The sequence below is a fragment of the Coenobita brevimanus genome, chromosome 30, assembly GCF_032717465.1.
Source record: "Coenobita brevimanus isolate Jiangsu-jjx chromosome 30, ASM3271746v2, whole genome shotgun sequence".
Classification (NCBI taxonomy): domain Eukaryota; kingdom Metazoa; phylum Arthropoda; class Malacostraca; order Decapoda; family Coenobitidae; genus Coenobita; species Coenobita brevimanus.
Window position 1 is genome coordinate 30,090,463 of NC_136983.1, and position 18,818 is coordinate 30,109,280.

General features: G+C 39.4%; 1 protein-coding gene across 1 annotated transcript in view; it reads left to right on the top strand.

Moving 5' to 3' along the window:
* LOC145395276 (synaptic vesicle glycoprotein 2B-like) overlaps nucleotides 1–18,818 on the top strand; it is a 130,404-nt gene that overhangs the window by 52,439 nt on the left and 59,147 nt on the right. Inside the window, exons 5-6 of the mRNA XM_080268956.1 lie at nucleotides 9,260–9,381; nucleotides 9,920–10,025. Coding sequence (XP_080125082.1) covers nucleotides 9,260–9,381; nucleotides 9,920–10,025 — 228 coding nt within the window. The remainder of the gene's footprint in view (nucleotides 1–9,259; nucleotides 9,382–9,919; nucleotides 10,026–18,818) is intronic.

Here is an 18,818-nt window from a genome sequence, read left to right on the forward strand (position 1 = left end):
ACCTATCCTCCACCTTGGACCCATTTCCCAAGGGATACATTCTCCATGGACCTACTTCGCATGGAACTGTTTTCCCATTCCCAACCCACCCACCCACAAATCCTGCCCACTTTATCCACCCACACATAGTGCCCTACCCTGTTCACCCCCCCGACCCACTGTAGCTAATACTGATATGGTTGTAGAAGGTAAAACTTCTACAGTAATTTGCCGTCATGTTTCCGCCATGTTGAATTAAGTAGTTCTAATTAACCCCTACACCGCGGGCATGTTTACCGATGTTTTACGTGTGTCGCGGGGTTATTCAGGCTCCGACAGACTCTCAAAAAATATTTGCCAAAAATCAGTTATTAGTCCTAGAATATTAAAATTAAATATGCTTATGGCACATACCTTCAGCTTTCTCCTGGAATGTTTGTTGAGCCTTCGTCAGTTACCGTAGGACTTGTGGAGACCTCTGAAGTTGGGTAACGAAGTCTCCACTTTACACTTCCTGACAACCCGTAATATGATTACCACAGCCAGATATTAACACTATAAACACTACTCTATGATTTTCAAGAAGTTTGGGATCCATACTCCATATAAAAAAAACACTGTGAAAGCAATGAAAATTATGAGCGCGTCTGACCGCCGCACTTGCGCTAGTTCGCTCTTGGCACTCTGTCATTTATTATTCATGAAACCCCTCACACTTTATATTTCTATTACTATATAACACTTATATATATCTACAGTCTTTATCCATAAGTTTCCTTCAGTAGTATTAGTTTATTGTCACTGTAGGGATTCAATTTCTTTCAGTAAAATACGTAGCATTCACTTTCTCGTCCTGTATACTAGCATTGAGAGTGAATGTCACTTTCATCTTCACTCTCATAACTCATAGTATTCAAATAGGCTAGAGTGAAACTTTCACTTTCATTACTCCTAGAGTATATACTCGTATTCTTATAATACTACTCATTTACATTTCTATTTACGTTCTCTATTTTATTTACGTTATTTACATTTCTATTTTATTTACACTGTGTTATGCACTGTCACTTGAAGTAACTTATAAAACTATTTTCCATTGTTCACGTATATTTACATTCATTACTTTCACTTGCTGTTTACACATTATTTACACATTATTTACAATTCCATTTGCACTGTTTTACTCAATAGAAAGATCGTAGTCACTCTTTTATCAATTGTCAGCCCTTTACCTCTTTCCACACGAGGTTTAGTAGGGCGTAAAGGTCACAGGGCCCTTTGCATGGGGGTGAAAAAGGCCCTGAAGTCAGCAAGAGGAACAGACGCATACCTCCTCTTCAGAAGATGAGAGAGAACTGATAAGGGAGGGCCGGCCCGGGTAGAGGCCTACTTAGGGGATATTCAGTACTACCAATGTAGCTCTTGAAACAGCTGTGTATTTCACTGAAATGATTGGCAGGAAATCTAGACAATACATTACAAATTAGGTAGTTCCAGGTGAATGTAAATATCACTTAGACTTCTCCCTTCCCTCCTTATATGTATATTTATTACGAAAATAGATTATATGGCATATTTCAAGGGGAAAAAAACAGCGAAAAATAGCGAACGAGTGCACGTGAGGTGTTGTCAGGTGATAATTAGCTAATTCCAGGTGTATGGCACTCTCACTTACCTTATTTCTTTCTTGTATATATTATTTGGTATAAGAATAGGGCATAGGGTTTATTTCAATGGATGAAATCAGAGAAAAATTCCAGGGAAGATTTACTTAGCGTAGCACGGCCGGGCAGGCGAGAGGATAGGGTAATGGAGGGGGGGTAGGGAGGGGAGTCAAGAACGGGGAGAAATGGCTAAATTGTCAACAATGGATGGGAGTACAGATGAGATTAGGAGTGCTGACTAGTGTTGGACATTGGCAGTACTGATAGATGATACAAGTCCCCACTTGGAAGCCCGGGTGAATTCAAAATAACACAGAATCACAAAAGTGACGCCCCGCAGTATGATCCCTTGCTCCCAAGCGTCACGAAAGTGACGCCCCGCGGTTAAGGGGTTAATGTAAATATTGGCCGTCATGCGCTCCACTATTCCAACTCTAGATAGCATCAGTAACGTCCCCGTAAAAGGATACCCTTGTTAGACATTTGGAATGATCTTAGTTTTCCCAAAATTTCCATAGCTGACAAATATCCAATGGCAAAATTTCAGTAATAAATGAGATATATTTTGATATATGCATTCCATACATACGGCTGGGTAAATATTATACTTGTTCTCTATGATTATATTCCTATCCATCGATCTATATTTCTATATCTCGTTATCCATCAATAAATCTACTTATGTGACCATTGATTAAGCTGTCTGGCTGGCTCTTCACATTTTTTGTTTTATATATATACTGTATATATATATATATATATATATATATATAAAAGGAGTAGACTGTAGCACCAGTCGAGCAGGACAGTACTTCCGAGGTGGATGGAAAGCTGATGACAGGGAGTGCTGGAGCTCCCGTTTCATCAGCCCTCAAGACTAGTTCCTGACCATCCCCCTTTGGTGAACTTTTTCAGTGTCTCAGTTACACAGAGAGTAGGCCGGCATGATCTCCAGTACAAATTTCTCTATCTGCACCAAACTACATGCACAGTACACACTACACTTCCTATTCAAAATTTAACAAATGGTGTCTCTTTACCAAGCCTCGGAGTCCACAGGGGGGGGGGACCAAAAATGCCCCCACCATCCGCCCCTCTCCCGGTGATGACTCGAGATGCCTGGAACCACTGTCTGACTCTCTTCTTCTTCATTTCTGCAATATTCGCGGCCTTTCCTCTAACTTTCGCTCTGTTGAGCACCACCTCTCCTCCTCTAAACCTCACCTTCTTTTTCTAACGGAGACTCAGCTGTCTGAGGTAACTGACAGCAAACCCTTTTCTGTATCCTGCTACTTTCTCTATGCTCATTTCAAAGCCAAAGGTGGCTGTTGTGTATATATACGCAATGACTTATCTTGCTCTCGTGTTCCTGAACTCGATTCTTCTGAATTCTCTACACTCTGGCTTCGGCTTTCCTGTCATTCTCTGACCAAATATATCTGTGCTGTTTACTTATCCCTTAATTCTACTGACTATCAAAAATTCTTCGACTATCTTACTTCTACGATGGAACACATTCTATCCATTTCTCCTTTCTCTGAAATCTCCATTCTAGGAGATTTCAATGTTCACCACCACCTTTGGCTCTCCTCTCCTTTAACGGATCCACCTGGTGAACAAGCCTACATCTTTTCTATCCTTAATGACCTAGAGCAGCTTGTACAGCACCCTACCCATATCCCTGACCGCCTTGGAGAGAGCTCCAACATACTTCACCTCTTCCTCACAACTAATCCTTCTGCTTACTCTGTTAATCTTTTCTCTCCGTTGGGCTCCTCCGATCACAACCTTATTACCTTAACCTGTCCTATCACTCCAGTACGGCCTGTGGACCCTCCAGGGAAACGTCATCTGTGGCATTTTGGAGCCGCAGACTGGGAGGCCCTCAGGCAGTACTTCTTTGATTTTCCCTGGAATGATTATTGCTTCCATGGCCGGGAGCCATCTGAGTGTGCCTTGTGCATTACGGAAGTTATTCTCTCGGGCATGGAAGCATACATTCCTTTCTCATATCCTTTGACTAACCCAAGAAAGCCTTGGTTTAATCATGCTTGTTTTAATACTGTCCACAACAAGGAAAGGGCCTACAAAAGGTACCGGAGCCAACCCACCCCTGAATCACATCATATTTACGTTTCTGCCTGAAATCGTGCTAAGTCTGTTCTTCGCTCTACTAAAAATAATTTCATCCATACTAAATGCTCTCAACTCTCCAACTCGAATTCTTCCCGGTCCTTCTGGCACCTTGACAAAAATCTTTCTAACAACTTTACCTCATCATCCTTCCCTCCTCTTTTCTACTCTGATGGTTCTGTAGCTATTTCTTCTACTGATAAAGCAGATCTCTTCGCACAGACTTTCTCCTCCAATTCCACCTTAGACGATTCCGGTGCTGTTCCTCCATCACTTCCCCACTCTGACTTCCTCATGGCTGAAATTAAAATTTCTTCAGTTGATGTATTTTCTGCTATCACTGGCCTCAGTACTAACAAGGCATATGGGCCTGATGGGGTCCCTCCTGTTGTTCTCAAGAACTGTGCTTCTGTGCTTACACCCTGCCTAGGCAAACTCTTTTGCCTTTGTCTGTCAACTTGTACCTTTCCTTTTTGCAGGAAGTTTGCTCTCATTCAGCCAGTCCCAAAGAAGGGTGACCACTCCCAACCCTCCAACTATCGTCCAATTGCTTTAACGTCCGATATTTCAAAAGTTTTTGAGTCAATTCTCAATAAAAAAAATTTAAAGGCTTCTTTCCTATCACAACCTTCTTTCCGATCGTCAGTACGGGTTCCGTCAGGGACGCTCCACTGGCGATCTTCTCATCTACCTTTCAGACTCCTGGTCATCCTCCTTTCGGGACTTTGGCGAAAGTTTTGCCATTGCACTTGACATCTCAAAGGCTTTCGATCGATTCTGGCATACATCTTTAATTTCCAAACTGCCCTCCTACGGTTGCTATCCTTCTATCTGTGCCTTCATCGCTAGCTTCCTTTCTGGTCGTTCTATAGCCGCTGTTGTAGACAGCCATCGTTCTTCTCCTAGATCTATCAACAGTGGTGTTCCTCAGGGCTCTGTCCTATCACCAACTCTCTTCCTTTTATTCATCAATGATCTTCTAAGCTATACATCTAACCCTATCCACTCATACGCTGATGACTCCACCTTCACCTTTCCATTCGGTTCCCGCAACGCCCATCTCAACAGTTACTTCAGCAAACAAGGGATGACGCTATGGCACACCTAATGTCTGACTTGGCTCGTATCTCTGACTGGGGTAAAAATAATATGGTTGTTTTTAATGCATCTAAGACTCAGTTCTTACACCTATCAACCCGACAGTATCTTCCACAGGTATACCCACTAATGTTTAATAATATTCAGCTTAATCCTGCATCATCCTTGAACATGCTTGGGGTTTCATTTACTCGGGACATATCTTGGAAAGATCATATTACATCTCTTGTAAAATCTGCTTCCAAGAGATTGGGTGTGCTAAGCCGGCTCCGCTCTTTCTTTACCCCTGCACAATTGTTGACTCTATACAGTGGTTTTATCCGCCCCTGTGTGGAGTACAACCCTCATGTAGGGGGAGGCTCCCCACATACAGCTCTTCTCAATAGGGTGGAGTCAAAGGCTTTTCGTCTCATTAACTCTCCTCCTCTTACTGACTCCCTTCAGCCTCTGTCTCTTCGCCGCACTGTTGCATCTTTATCTCTTTTCTATTGCTACTTTAATGGTCACTGCTCCTCTGAACTGTCTGCTTGCATTCCCCCACCTCTACGACGGGCGCGTAGCACCCGTCTGGCAGCAAACTTTCATCCTTTTTCTGTCCAACTCTCTAATGCAAGAGTTAACCGTTACTCCCAGTTTTTCATTTATGCAACAGGTCAGCTCTGGAACTGTCTCCCTCTGTCTGTATTTCCTGCTGGCTATGATCTCCAGTCTTTCAAACGCAGTGTGTCCAGGCATCTCAAAATGATCGGATCTTGAATTTGGCTCTCTATTGTATTATCTTTTTCTCTTGGAGGGAACTGTTACTGCGGGCTCATGGCCTTTGGTTCCTTCTTCCTCGCATAAAATATATATATATATATATATATATATATATATATATATATATATATATATATATATATATATATATATATATATATATATATATATATATATATATATATATATATATATATATATATATATATAATGTACATAGATGGGTAGATTATATACACACACACATATGTATCTATCAGTCTATCTATATACAGTATGTATGTATTTTTACGCACATAGTATACTGTACATATATGTATATAGATAGATAGAGTAGACATATATAGATAGATAGATAGATAGATAAAAAGATAGACACTCACACACACACACACACACACACACACACACACCGCTCGCCGGCTCAGTGGTAATGCTCTCATTTAGCATCTGCTAAGACCGGGGTTCGCGCCTTGCTCGGGATGTGAAAAGTTTCACTAACGAAGCGGGTGTTCACTGACCTCCTTGAGCAAGAGGATGGATGTGTACATGTGTGAAGGTCAAGACTTTGCCTTTAGATCGGACTATATGAGCTCCCAGGTCTCTTCCGGGAAGGTATTATGATGATGATCACAACCATCACGTTATCTTGACCCACTCGGTGAATTACATATATACTGTTAATATATATATATATATATATATATATATATATATATATATATATATATATATATATATTCTTCCCGGACGAAGATTTTGACATCTAAATGCAGGATATGCCCAGGAAATGAGGGACGTGTGACAACCCTATATATATATATATATATATATATATATATATATATATATATATATATATATATATATATATATATATATATATATTCTTCCCGGACGAAGATTTTGACATCTAAATGCAGGATATGTCCAGGAAATGAGGGACGTGTGACAACCCTATATATATATATATATATATATATATATATATATATATATATATATATATATATATGTATATATTCTTCCCGGACGAGGATTTTGACATCTAAATGCAGGATATGTCCAGGAAATGAGGGACGTGTGACAACCCTATATATATATATATATATATATATATATATATATATATATATATATAGACATATAGATAGATAGATATAGATAGATATAGATAGATAGATAGATAGATAGAAAATACGGTATATCATACCCTGCCTCTTTTAACGCCGTGCCTGACAACAGTTCAACAACACATTGTGAAATTACCGAATATCACACAGATTCACATTTCACAGTCATACAGTAGAAATGTACAGATCTATAGTACAGTATTTGTTGTTTGTCACTGGTAACCATGACAGACAAACCCAGTAACCTCACCTGGAGAACCAGTGCCAGCTGTATTTCTTCATAAGATAATCTCATACTGGTAAGCAGGAATGAAAATCCTTTTCACCATCAAAATTTACCGGTATGAGAAAGTAATGTTAGTCACCAACAGGATTCCTTTCTCAGTCTCTCTGAGTCTGCTGCATTTAACCCTTTATTCATCCCGTTCTATGCAGGTATGGATGGGTGTGCTGTGGAATGCCTGAAGGGTGGTGGAGTGACTATTGTTGACTGGTTAGTAAGATTGTTGAATGTGTGCTTTGTGAAAGGTATGGTGCCAGTTGACTGGGCAAGTGCTTGTGTTGTCCCGTTGTATAAAGGCAAGGGTGATAAGTATGAATGTACTAGCTTTAGGGGTATAAGTCTGTTGAGTGTTGTAGGTAAGGTGTATGGTAGAGTGTTAATTGTGAGAGTTAGAGAGGGTACAGAGGGAGTGATTGGTGATGAGCAGTGTGGCTTTAGGAGAGGGAGGGGATGCGTGGATCAGGTGTTTGCGGTGAGACAAGTGTGTGAAAAGTATTTAGCGAAAGGCAAGGATGTGTTTTGGGCATTTATGGATTTAGAGAAAGCGTATGATAGAATTGATAGGGAGGCTTTGTGGACTGTTTTAAGATTGTATAGACTTGATGGTAGGTTATTAAAAGGGGGTGACAAGTTTTTGTGTAAATAGTAGAGCATGTGTAAGAGTGGGAAATGCTGTGAGTGATTGGTTTCCTGTGAGGGTGGGGCTGCGACAGCGATGTGTGATGTCGCCTTGGTTGTTTAATATTTACATGGATGGTGTTGTAAGGGAGGTGAATGCAAGAGTTTTAGGTGGAGATATGAGTCTCGTGAATGTTGATGGTGGAGAGTGGAATCTGAAGCAGCTGCTGTTTGCAGATGATACTGCACTGGTGGCTGATTCAGAGGAGATATTGAGACAGTTGGTAGAGGAGTTTGGAAGGGTGTGTGAAAGGAGGAAATTGAAAGAAAATGAGAATAACAATAAAGTGATGAAGTGTACGAGGTTGGTAGATGGTAGAGGGATGAATATAGTTTTGAATGGCGAGTTGCTTGAGGAGGTAGAGTGTTTTAAATATCTAGGGGTCACATGTTGCTGTGGATGGAAGAATAGATGCAGAAGTGAAGTTTAGAATAAATGAAGTAGGAAAGGTGCTGGGAGGAATGAAATAAGTGTTTAGATGTCGTTCGCTTAGAATGGATGTAAAGAGAAGGCTGTATGAGGGTGTTGTGGTACCGACTGCATTGTATGGGGCTGAAACATGGAATATGGGTGTAGCAGAGAGGAAAAGTTTGAATGTAATGGAGATGAGGTGTCTGAGGAGTATGTGTGCAGTGACGCGTATGGATCGAGTGCGGATTGATGAAGTGCGAAGGAGAACTGGAGTTGTTCGGGAGATGGCTGGTAGAGTTGAGCAGAGGGTGTTGCGATGGTTTGGGCATATGGAGAGAATGGATAATGAGCGACTGGTGAAAAAGATAACTAGATCTGATGTGAGAGGTGTAAGGCTGAGAGGAAGACCACGAATAGGATGGATGGACAGTGTGAAGAGAGAGCTGGATGCGAGAGGGATGTCTGTTGAGCAAGGAAGAGTGGCTGTGCGTGACAGAAATGAGTGGAGAGAAATTGTGAATGAATAAGTGATGACGCAGCCCTGAGGGGATATTCACCCGCATTTGGTCTGATCAGCTAGTCAGGTCAGGTGCGGGTAAGGGGATGAGTCTGTTATGATGTGGCAGGGGTAAACCAGCTCTGTTGTCGGGCCCTGCTGCGGATGTCACTGATTGCATTGCGCAGTTGACCCTTGTGCAGTGTGGTGCGGTGAGGATCTGTCCGTTCTCCCCTTTGGGGCTAAGATGCGAATGAATGTGTTTGAATGGATGAGTAAATGGGGAGTGTGTCGTCCTGTCTCGGCTACCTCCCTTTCCTTGGGGGAAGCAGCCTAGGTATATATATTCTATCATTTACATCCCAGGCCATCTGAACATCATCATCCATACCCTTATCTGCATCCATTGCCTATCTCTTTCATGCCCTGCCAGCCAGAAGCGACCTGGTTTGCCAATACTAGGCCTGCTGTAGCTAAGCTAACTTACATATAACTGGCTGGGACAGGAATTAGAAACAAAAAAGAAAAACTTCTTCTCCACTTAATGCATTTCCCATAATCTCATCACCTGAGATTTTCCATAAGCTCACCTATCTGAGGCATCCCATCACTCCCTGTGTGTAGTATCGGAGGCGGCATCCCTGTGACGTACGCATACCTTAGTGAGTTCCAGCCATCTCATCGGCGAGGGGGAGCCATGAGTTTCGCTGGCAGTTTCATCATGGTTGGCGAAATTCTTGCGACAGGTACGTAGCTGCTGGTTAGTGGGATCTGATTACTATGGGAGGTTGAATGAAGGTAGTCTGTGTAAGGGATGTAACGACTTCAGGTAGCTGACTGTAAAAAGACTGGTTTGGAGAATCTAGTAACTTAGTGAAAGTGAATGGTGAAGGACGGTTATTTTGGTGAAGATACTATGCAATGGGGTGGAGGAAGGCTGGTTAGTGCATTCTAGTGTCTTTAGATAAGTGGGTTAGCTAATGTTATTTGTCCAAAGATTGACACGAAACAGCACAATACACGTACTTCAGTAACCGCTGATCGTTGCAGTGTTGTGCCACCCCTGTATGTAATTACGTAGATTTGTGGAATCGTCAAAAGATATTTTTGTTTTTCACAGTTCACATGTACCTAATTTGATAGCTAGTCGAGTTAGTGTTGTGAATAATACTGATTATACATAGTTTCTGAGTTTCATAAGGTCATATTACAATATGACTGTATCTGGTAGAAGTACTTTGTTCTCTGGATTACCATGCGAATTATTTTTGTTTGAATTTTCAGTGTTTGCGTTGGTGACCATTCCATATGATACTGGATTTGTGAATGCCAGTTTTTCCTACAACTCTTGGCGGATATTCCTCACCGTCTGTGCTCTCCCAGCCCTCATGTAAGTGTTTGTTTCATTTAAGGAAAGGTAATGACCCCACATAGACTGTGTTTATGGTATCCCAAGCGTACAGAATATAACGAATACCATTATCAGCATTAACACTGCCGTAAAAGGTTATCTTATACCATTTGACCAAGTTCACCAGTAGCAGAAGTGAAGTGCAACAACAACAAAATGTAGAAAGTATTCTACGATTTTGGAGTAGTGGTGGCACATTTTCATGTCTAAAGAAAACAAATGTCATATCAATCAGTTCCTGTGACACCCCACGGGATGCACAGGGCCTCGATGAATTCTCTCCACTAATACTGGTCTGTTGCCTGCTCCTTCAGGTCCCACCAACACTCCTCTCCTGCTTCTTTTTTCATTGTCCTCAACAAGGTTTCCCTTGGCCTACCTCTACCTCTTCTTCCTCTAGCAGTCCACTCTAGCACATCTTGGATTAAACTACCTTCTTTTCTATATATGTGTCCCAGCCATTTCCAGCAAGACAGTCTAACATATTCATCAACTGGTTTCACTCTTGTAATATCCCTTACTCTTTCATTTGAAACCCTGCCTTGCCACTTTACCCCAATTATCCTTCTTGGTATTTTATTCTCAGATCCTAATACTTTCTGATCCGTTGCAGTTGTACTGTACCATGATTCATGCCCGTAAATTAAAACTGACCTGTTCATGGACTTGCAAACTTTTACTTTAGTATGTACCGAAAGCATATTATTATTCCAGATATCAACATTTCAACAGCTTCCCAAGCCTGTCTAATCCTCTCCTCAATTTCATTGTTTAATTATTAACTAGATGATACAATCGTTCCCATATATTTAAAATTCTCTACAGTTTTCACCACATTATTCCCAATCACACAATCGATTTGGTCCTCCTCCTTCATATTAATAATTTCAGTCTTTCCACAATTTATTACCAATCCCACTTTTTCTTCTTCCTCCACCAGACAATCAAGCACCCTTTATATCTCGTAAATACTATCGCAAACCAGTACAATATCATCAGCATAGTCCAAATCCATCAGCCTCTTATTTTCTTTCCAGTTAATTCCTGCATCTGTTCTCCTGACAACCTTTCTCATAACATAATCCATAACCAAAACAAACACCAGAGGCTAAAGAACTCCTCCTTGAATCACTCCTGACCTAACTTCAATTGGATCACTCAAAGAACCACCCACCATTACCTTACAAAAAGTAAATTCATGCAGGTTTCTAATAATATTTGCAAACTTTTCTGGTATACAATAGAATCTCATAATTTTCAACATTGCTCCATGTGAAACACTGTCAAACGCCTTTTCAAAATCCCCAAAACATTTTCATCTCATTAGCTTGTTGTATTAGATGCCTTACAATAAAAATCTGATCATTACAACCTCGACCCTTTCTAAATCCTTCTTGTTCTTCGATTAAAATTTTATCAATTACTGGCTCTCTTCTGTTCAACAAGATTTTGGAAAAGATTTTTGCAACTACAAGTGTCAAAGATATCCTCCTCCAAATTTCACACACACTTCTCTCTCTCTCTCTCTCTCTTTTTTATTTATGGTATTTTTATAATCACTCCATTTTTCCACACTTCTGGAATTCCACCATTATCACAGGCCACAATAAAAAGTTTCAAAAACACTTTCATCAACTCATTTTCCACCTTAAGCATTTCAGGAAACATTCCATCCTTTCCTGGGGCTTTAAAATTCTTTAATTCTTGCTACCTCTTCCAAGGTTATCTCACCTGTTTCTATCTGCAAATCTCTCTCGGCTGGCAAAATATCCTCTTCAGCTGGGATTGGACTATTTAGAACAGATTCAAAATGCTCTTTCCACCTTCCTTTTAAATCCAGTCTTTAGTTAACAAGTTACCATTTCTATCTCGTGCAGGTATTTCCTTCCTTCTCTGTTCAGTCCCAGTTAACTCCTTTTTGGCCTGATACGCTGCTCTTGTGCTCTAACCGTCCTTTTTACCTCACTTAATTTCTGTCTCTGTCGCCTTTTCATCATGTAGTCTCCTCTTATCACGTCTACCGTGTCTTTTTACTTCAGCATGTAAACTCCAGTCCTTAGCTCTAAGTACTTCAACTACTTGGCCATAAACATGTTGTTTTTCACTTCTCAACTTCGCCTCTTTCCTTTTCTGAATTGCATTCCATGTTTCATCTGATATCCACTTTTTCCTTCTCGCTTTTCCCCTTTCCTTAATAGTAACCTCGGCACTCTCATGCAAAACCTCTTTTACCTCTCTCCACATTTGATTAATATCATTGTCTTCAGATTCCATCAAAGTTATATATATATATATATATATATATATATATATATAAATATATATATATATATATATATATATATATATATATATATATATATATATATATATATATATTTATATATATATATAATATATATATATATATATATATATATATATATATATATATATATATATATATATATATATATATATATATATATATATATATATATATATATATATATTTATATATATATATATATATACACACACACACACACACATGTAGGGGAAGGCTGTGGCTCAATCGGTAGAGAGGTAGCCTGCAGTCTTACCGGACCCAGGTTTAATTCCCCGCTGGGGCAGGGAACAGTTTAAGGATTTGAATTTCATGAAATCAGACTTTACTGATCTACTGGACCAAAAGATTCGGCTATATGTCGTAAAAATACCCCCGCTAATACCAATACACCAGTCCTGTATGAGACAGCACTAGAATGTATTCAGTTAGCCCCGAAGTGGTGACATGTAGAGAGATGTATGGCATGTGGGAGGACTCCTGGGCCTTGAGAGCAGGCTATGAAGCCTATGCCTCGAGTCTGACACACACACACTCACACACACACACACACATACACACACACACACACACACATGTATATCCCATAGGAGCCTGGTGTCCAGAATGTTGGATAAAACTGGGATTTTTCAAGTCTTTTTAAAGTAGGGAACCCCCGGGTATGGACCTATGAGCTTCGCGACTATGAACCGATAGGCGGAGGGCGGTATGCTTAGTGCCCTCCCAGTGCAATGCCTCGCCCAGCACCCCTGGGATCCAATGAGTTAAATACACACACACACACACACATATATATATATATATATATATATATATATATATATATATATATATATATATATATATATATATATATATATATATATATATATATATATATATATATATATATATATATATATATATATATATATATATATATATATGAGTTCGTATATTTACTTATTTATATTTGTTATTTATTATATTGATTTTTTCATTCACTGATATGATATCATGGGATGTCAGTCATCCACTAATTTGCTCCGCCAACGAAGTTGGAGGAGATTATGTACTCACTCACGTTTGTCTGTTTGTTTGCCTACACGATATTCCAAAATGTAATGATGTTCAGTGAAATTTTGTGGAAGAGTGGGCTATGGGGCTGTCAGGACTCCATATTATAATTATAAATCATAATAGATAGACAGATAAATAGATAGATGGACAGACAGATAGAAGAAGCAAGTCAGATTATGAGAAGGTATTGTGTCTGCGAGAATCGAGCAATTCTAAACATGCTTACACACTCTAACTCAAGGAATGCTTTATAGGCACACAACAGCACCTAGTGACCATACACACACATACACACATACTCACACACAGGCTTCTAGAACATTCCAACAACAGTGTAACACACGTGACACGACTCCTGCTACACCAGAATTTAGGAAGCAGAGCTCAGGAGGCTAGCTATAGAACCGACAGGTAGTGGAGAGAGTGAACAAGAAGAGGGGTCCAACTAGACTTACTTAGTGTATTCAGTCTCTGTAATATATACACTGCTCAACTTAAGATTTTCTCTGAAGATAATAAATCAAGCTCAACTCCCTGTATTCATCTTTAACTCCTGCTACAAGAATCGAGAGTCACATTTGGTTGGCAGCGAACGTACGGACCTCGTCTACGAATCTACAGTGAATTTCTACAAAAGCAGGCGAGACTCTACAAAATTAGCTTCAGTTCTACAATGAATTCCTACAAAATACAGCCTATGAGCCTACAAGTCTACAAAACAACTCTATAATCTTCACGTAACTTCAAGCAGCAGCAAGAAGAATAAAAAACAAAGCAAGTATAGAAAAAGAAAGACCAAAGCAACAAGCACACCACATTTCATTATATATGGGACAGATAAAAAACTACCATATGAGCTCCTAGAAGGTGACAGTCTGCCCATATACAATTACGATGATTACTCTAAACTCCGTTTACGTGAATTCCAGGACATACATAAAAGAGTAAAAAAACAATTAACGATGTCCAAGGAAGAAATGACGGAGGCATTTAACAAGAAGGCAAGAGATTCACCTATCAGCTTAGGAGACATTGTTTACGGTGTCATTCATATGAGAGACAATAAATTATCCCCAAAATTTGAGGACCCATACAGAGTAATTAACATAAAAGCAAACAAAGTTTTAATTAAGTCACTGTCAACTGGCGAAGAGAAACAAGTTCATATTGACCATTTAAATCGAGCTTCAAGGGAATTATCCAATAATTATTCAGCATCGGATACAACCGAACAGGCGAACGTAACTCAAGAAACCAAGCAAGAAAACAACAATGATTACAAAAAGAAATTAAGGTCATATACCAAACAATCAAACATAGGTGCAACTGTTCCAATCAAATCTACAGTACATCATTTACGAGAATTAAATATCGATTTTAACTCCTTCTATAAATGAAATAACAATCAACCTTAATGCACATCATCACTATCATCGACCACAGCATGACCATATTAGGAAATTAATAGATTTTTTTTTCAGTAGGTAGCGATGAAGGGACTTATGCTATGGATTCTCCTCTACATAGCAAGAGGATATGCGCACTTAGACCCCCAACATATAGTACGACAAGGCTGCCTCATAGCTCCAATGGCCACGACTTCAATCGTAAAAGACGTCATGAGTACTGAAATATGTCTGGATTACTTGTATGAATTACCTTCTTATCTAGAAAATATCGCGAAACCTATGCAAACTCTGGACTTCATGATAGGAGGCTATGTTTCACAAGCACATAACACAAAGGAAGTGAATGAAATAGTGAAGTTAGTGAAATGAAAAATAGAATAGGCAAAGTCAACTATGCTCATCATGATCCAAGATCTCCCATCTTATGGAAAGGAGGTATTGAGCGACAGGAACATCACACGTAATCGCCAAAAGGGCGATTTGTTCGACCTGGGTGGCGCGGTTCTTGGGAACATCTTTGGATTGGCTACAGAGGATGACCTTAAAGAAATAAACAACAAATTTAATAAAATAGCTCAGGTACTAACATACCAAGATAAATTCATCACAGAACATAACTCAGCAATGAAGACAAATTGTGAAAAATCTGAAAAAGGCAGAAAACATACCTCTCGAAAGTGTAGATAAAATAAATGAAATGGAAGGTAACATAACACTTTTCCAACACTTCTCCATCATCACAGAACATACTGACACAATTCTACTACAATTAGACAACACTAGAGTTCGTTACAGGGCACTTATGCAAGGAATTTCGAATGCTGGTGATGGCAAGATCACAATTGACTTACTCCCAGTTCATGAGCTACGTCAGATCGTTCGTTCGTTTGTTGAAAGATTCCCTGCACATATAGTGCAGGCCGGGCCATACATTAGCCCGGTCAGTGGTATATGGGCTGATTAAAAAACAGTAAGTGGGGAGGACAGGACCTGGGAATTGCCCAGCACACACGTCCTGTCTCCTGACTGGCTTTGTGGTGTTTGTACGTCAGATAATTAGTCAACGCATACATAAACATAAATTGAAGCCTTTGTTCCGAAGTATGGAATTCATGCAATATTATCCATATTCAGAAGCAACACTAACACCAACATCAGTTGTAGTTCATGTACCATTCATAACTGAAGACCTGTTCACAGTATACCAAATACACCCCTTCCCCTCTAAAAATAACAACACTTTGGTCATCATCAACATCAACACAGACACCGAATTCATCATGGTCTCCAAGAGACGGAACACTGTCACTTTCGCAAATGAATCAACGATTGAATGAAAGTGCCGCACATCCTTACTTGCTGTTCATCTTTGTCCTGCGTACATTTTCACGTTTCAGCCTACTGATACAGTCCCTTGTGAAATGGCTATCATCAGAAATAACAATATCCATAATTATTGCAACTTCACTTTTGCTCCAGATAAGTTTGTACACCATCAACGCATCGGACACTCACAGTTTTTTTATTTCACTCATAACACATCAGTTTACATAGTCTGTCCAGATATACCACCATCTCATACTTCAGCCTCAGGATTATACATAGCACCAGACTACTGTGCGGTATTTACACCATCCATGTCCACTTTATCCACCATCAATCACTACGCCATCCTCAATCATACACACAAACATTTCCACCCACTACCTGATATGAACTTAAACATGAGCACAAGTATTAAGCTGACTTCACCTAAGTTTGAAACTATGCAACTGCTCAATGAAACAATGAAGCCCTGGGAAGATTTGAGTTTGAGTATGTTCAACCCATATTATGTGTATAGCCCAGCACCTACTGTCTTTATAATCTTCTGCATTGTATTTGGAGTAGTGCTGTTCGCAATGCACAGAATGCATGCAAGAATTGCAAATTTGGAGTCAGTATTTAGTGGGGGTAGAGTTAACATCCAAGTTAACCCCCCTGAATGAAGTGTACATATATATATATATATATATATATATATATATATATATATTGTTACGGAACAGAGATAATGAACACTTCAACTGAGAATACTAAAATCACTACTGTCCCGCAAAGTTCCAGGTTCGAAACAAAAGAGTTAGGTAAAATTACAAGTTAAAGTTTAATGCTCAAACTAACAACTAAAGATTCAGGACTCATAAGAATAATGTAATGGCAAAACAGGTTACATATATGGTTAACTGCAATAGCCTCTATTAACACGAATTTAGCAAGAACAAATTTATCTAAGTCAGCCCTGATAAATGAGAAAACCAAATAATGCTCAGTTAAAGTAAGATATAATATTATTACAGATACAAAATATTACTAATACTGGCTGACATTAAAAACTCTACATGAATCACAAAAACCTTACCAGGCCTACGAATTAACGCCTTAGGCCATACAGTACAAGAAAAATGGTAACAACACTAATACTCAAATTATACAACAGCTAGATGGCTGGAGACTTCCTGAACACTCACAATAATAATACGCTATACAGGGGAGGACAGAGATGTGAACAAAATGAGGAGTAGATCTAAGTGGCCCTAATGCAGAGACTGAGCTCATTATATAATGGGCCGGCAGAGCTTGATTCAACTTGCAAGAAGGACGCGCAAATGAGGGCACAGAGGACGAAGAGTTGACACTCCTGCTCTGAACAACAGAAAGAATGACTTACTCTACTATAAGGGGGAGAAGGGGGGAGTGAGGTAGAACACGCAAGCCTGGTCACTATGGAAGCCACGAGGCGAATCGTGATCAAACATGCAGCATACCGTACGTTAGAATTATACAAAGGATGATGAAATCATAGGCTATGTAACACCTCCCCACAAAGAAAAAGAAATTTACAAAGGAAATTTCTTATTACTCTAAAACAATCTGTCTAAAGTCTAGATAAGCAATCTGCAATAACATTTTCTTTCCCCTTGACATGTTCTATGTCTAATGAATACTCCTGAAGAAGTAGACTCCATCTTGTCAATCTCTGATTTTTATCTTTAAACTTACTAAGGAATTTAAGTGGGTTATGATCGGTATAAATGACTATGGGGTCAAAACCAGAACACAAATAAAATGAAAAATGCTGTAAACCCAAAATCAAGGCCAAAAGCTCTTTCTCAATAGTTGAGTAGTTCTTTTGAGGTGGAGTGAACTTCTTACTGTAATAAGATACAGGGTGTTCAATACCCTGATCATCCTCTTGCGGCAAAACAGCCCCAGCTCCTGTATCACTTGCGTCAACAGCCATCTTAAAAGTCTTAGCAAAATTTGGAGTAGTGAGCACTGGCTGACTTAATAGGATAGCTTTAAGTTTACTGAAAGAGGTTTCACAGTTATCGGTCCAGACAAATTTAACTCTCTTTTTCAGTAGGTCTGTAAGTGGTGATACAAGAATTGAAAAGTTAAGAACAAATCTCCTGTAATAACCTACCATTCCCAAAAATCTTTGTAGCTCTTTCCTACTTTTAGGTCTGGGAAGATCACTTATAACCTGAACCTTAGCTCCTGGTGGTGCAACGTGTCCATCACCAATTACGTACCCAAGGTACTGAACTTTAGCTTGACCAAATTCACACTTTGATAAATTAGCTACAAGATTAGCCTGAACCAAACGCTCAAGAAATTTACTGACATGGCATAGGTGATTTTTCCAGTTGTCACTGAAGATTAATACATCATCAATATAAACAACACACCCTGCCAAACGCTCTGTTACAACATTCATGAGCTTCTGAAATGTGGCTGGTGCATTCTTCATACCATATGGCATTACAGAACATGCAAAAGTCTTTCCTAGTGTTACAAAACATGAGATCTCCCTAGCACGTTCAGTCATAGGTACTTGCCAGTATCCCTTTAACAAATCAAACTTACTTATGTACCTAGCCTTTCCGATCTTGTCTATGCAATCTTCCACGCGAGGGAGAGGGTAAGTGTCTGTTT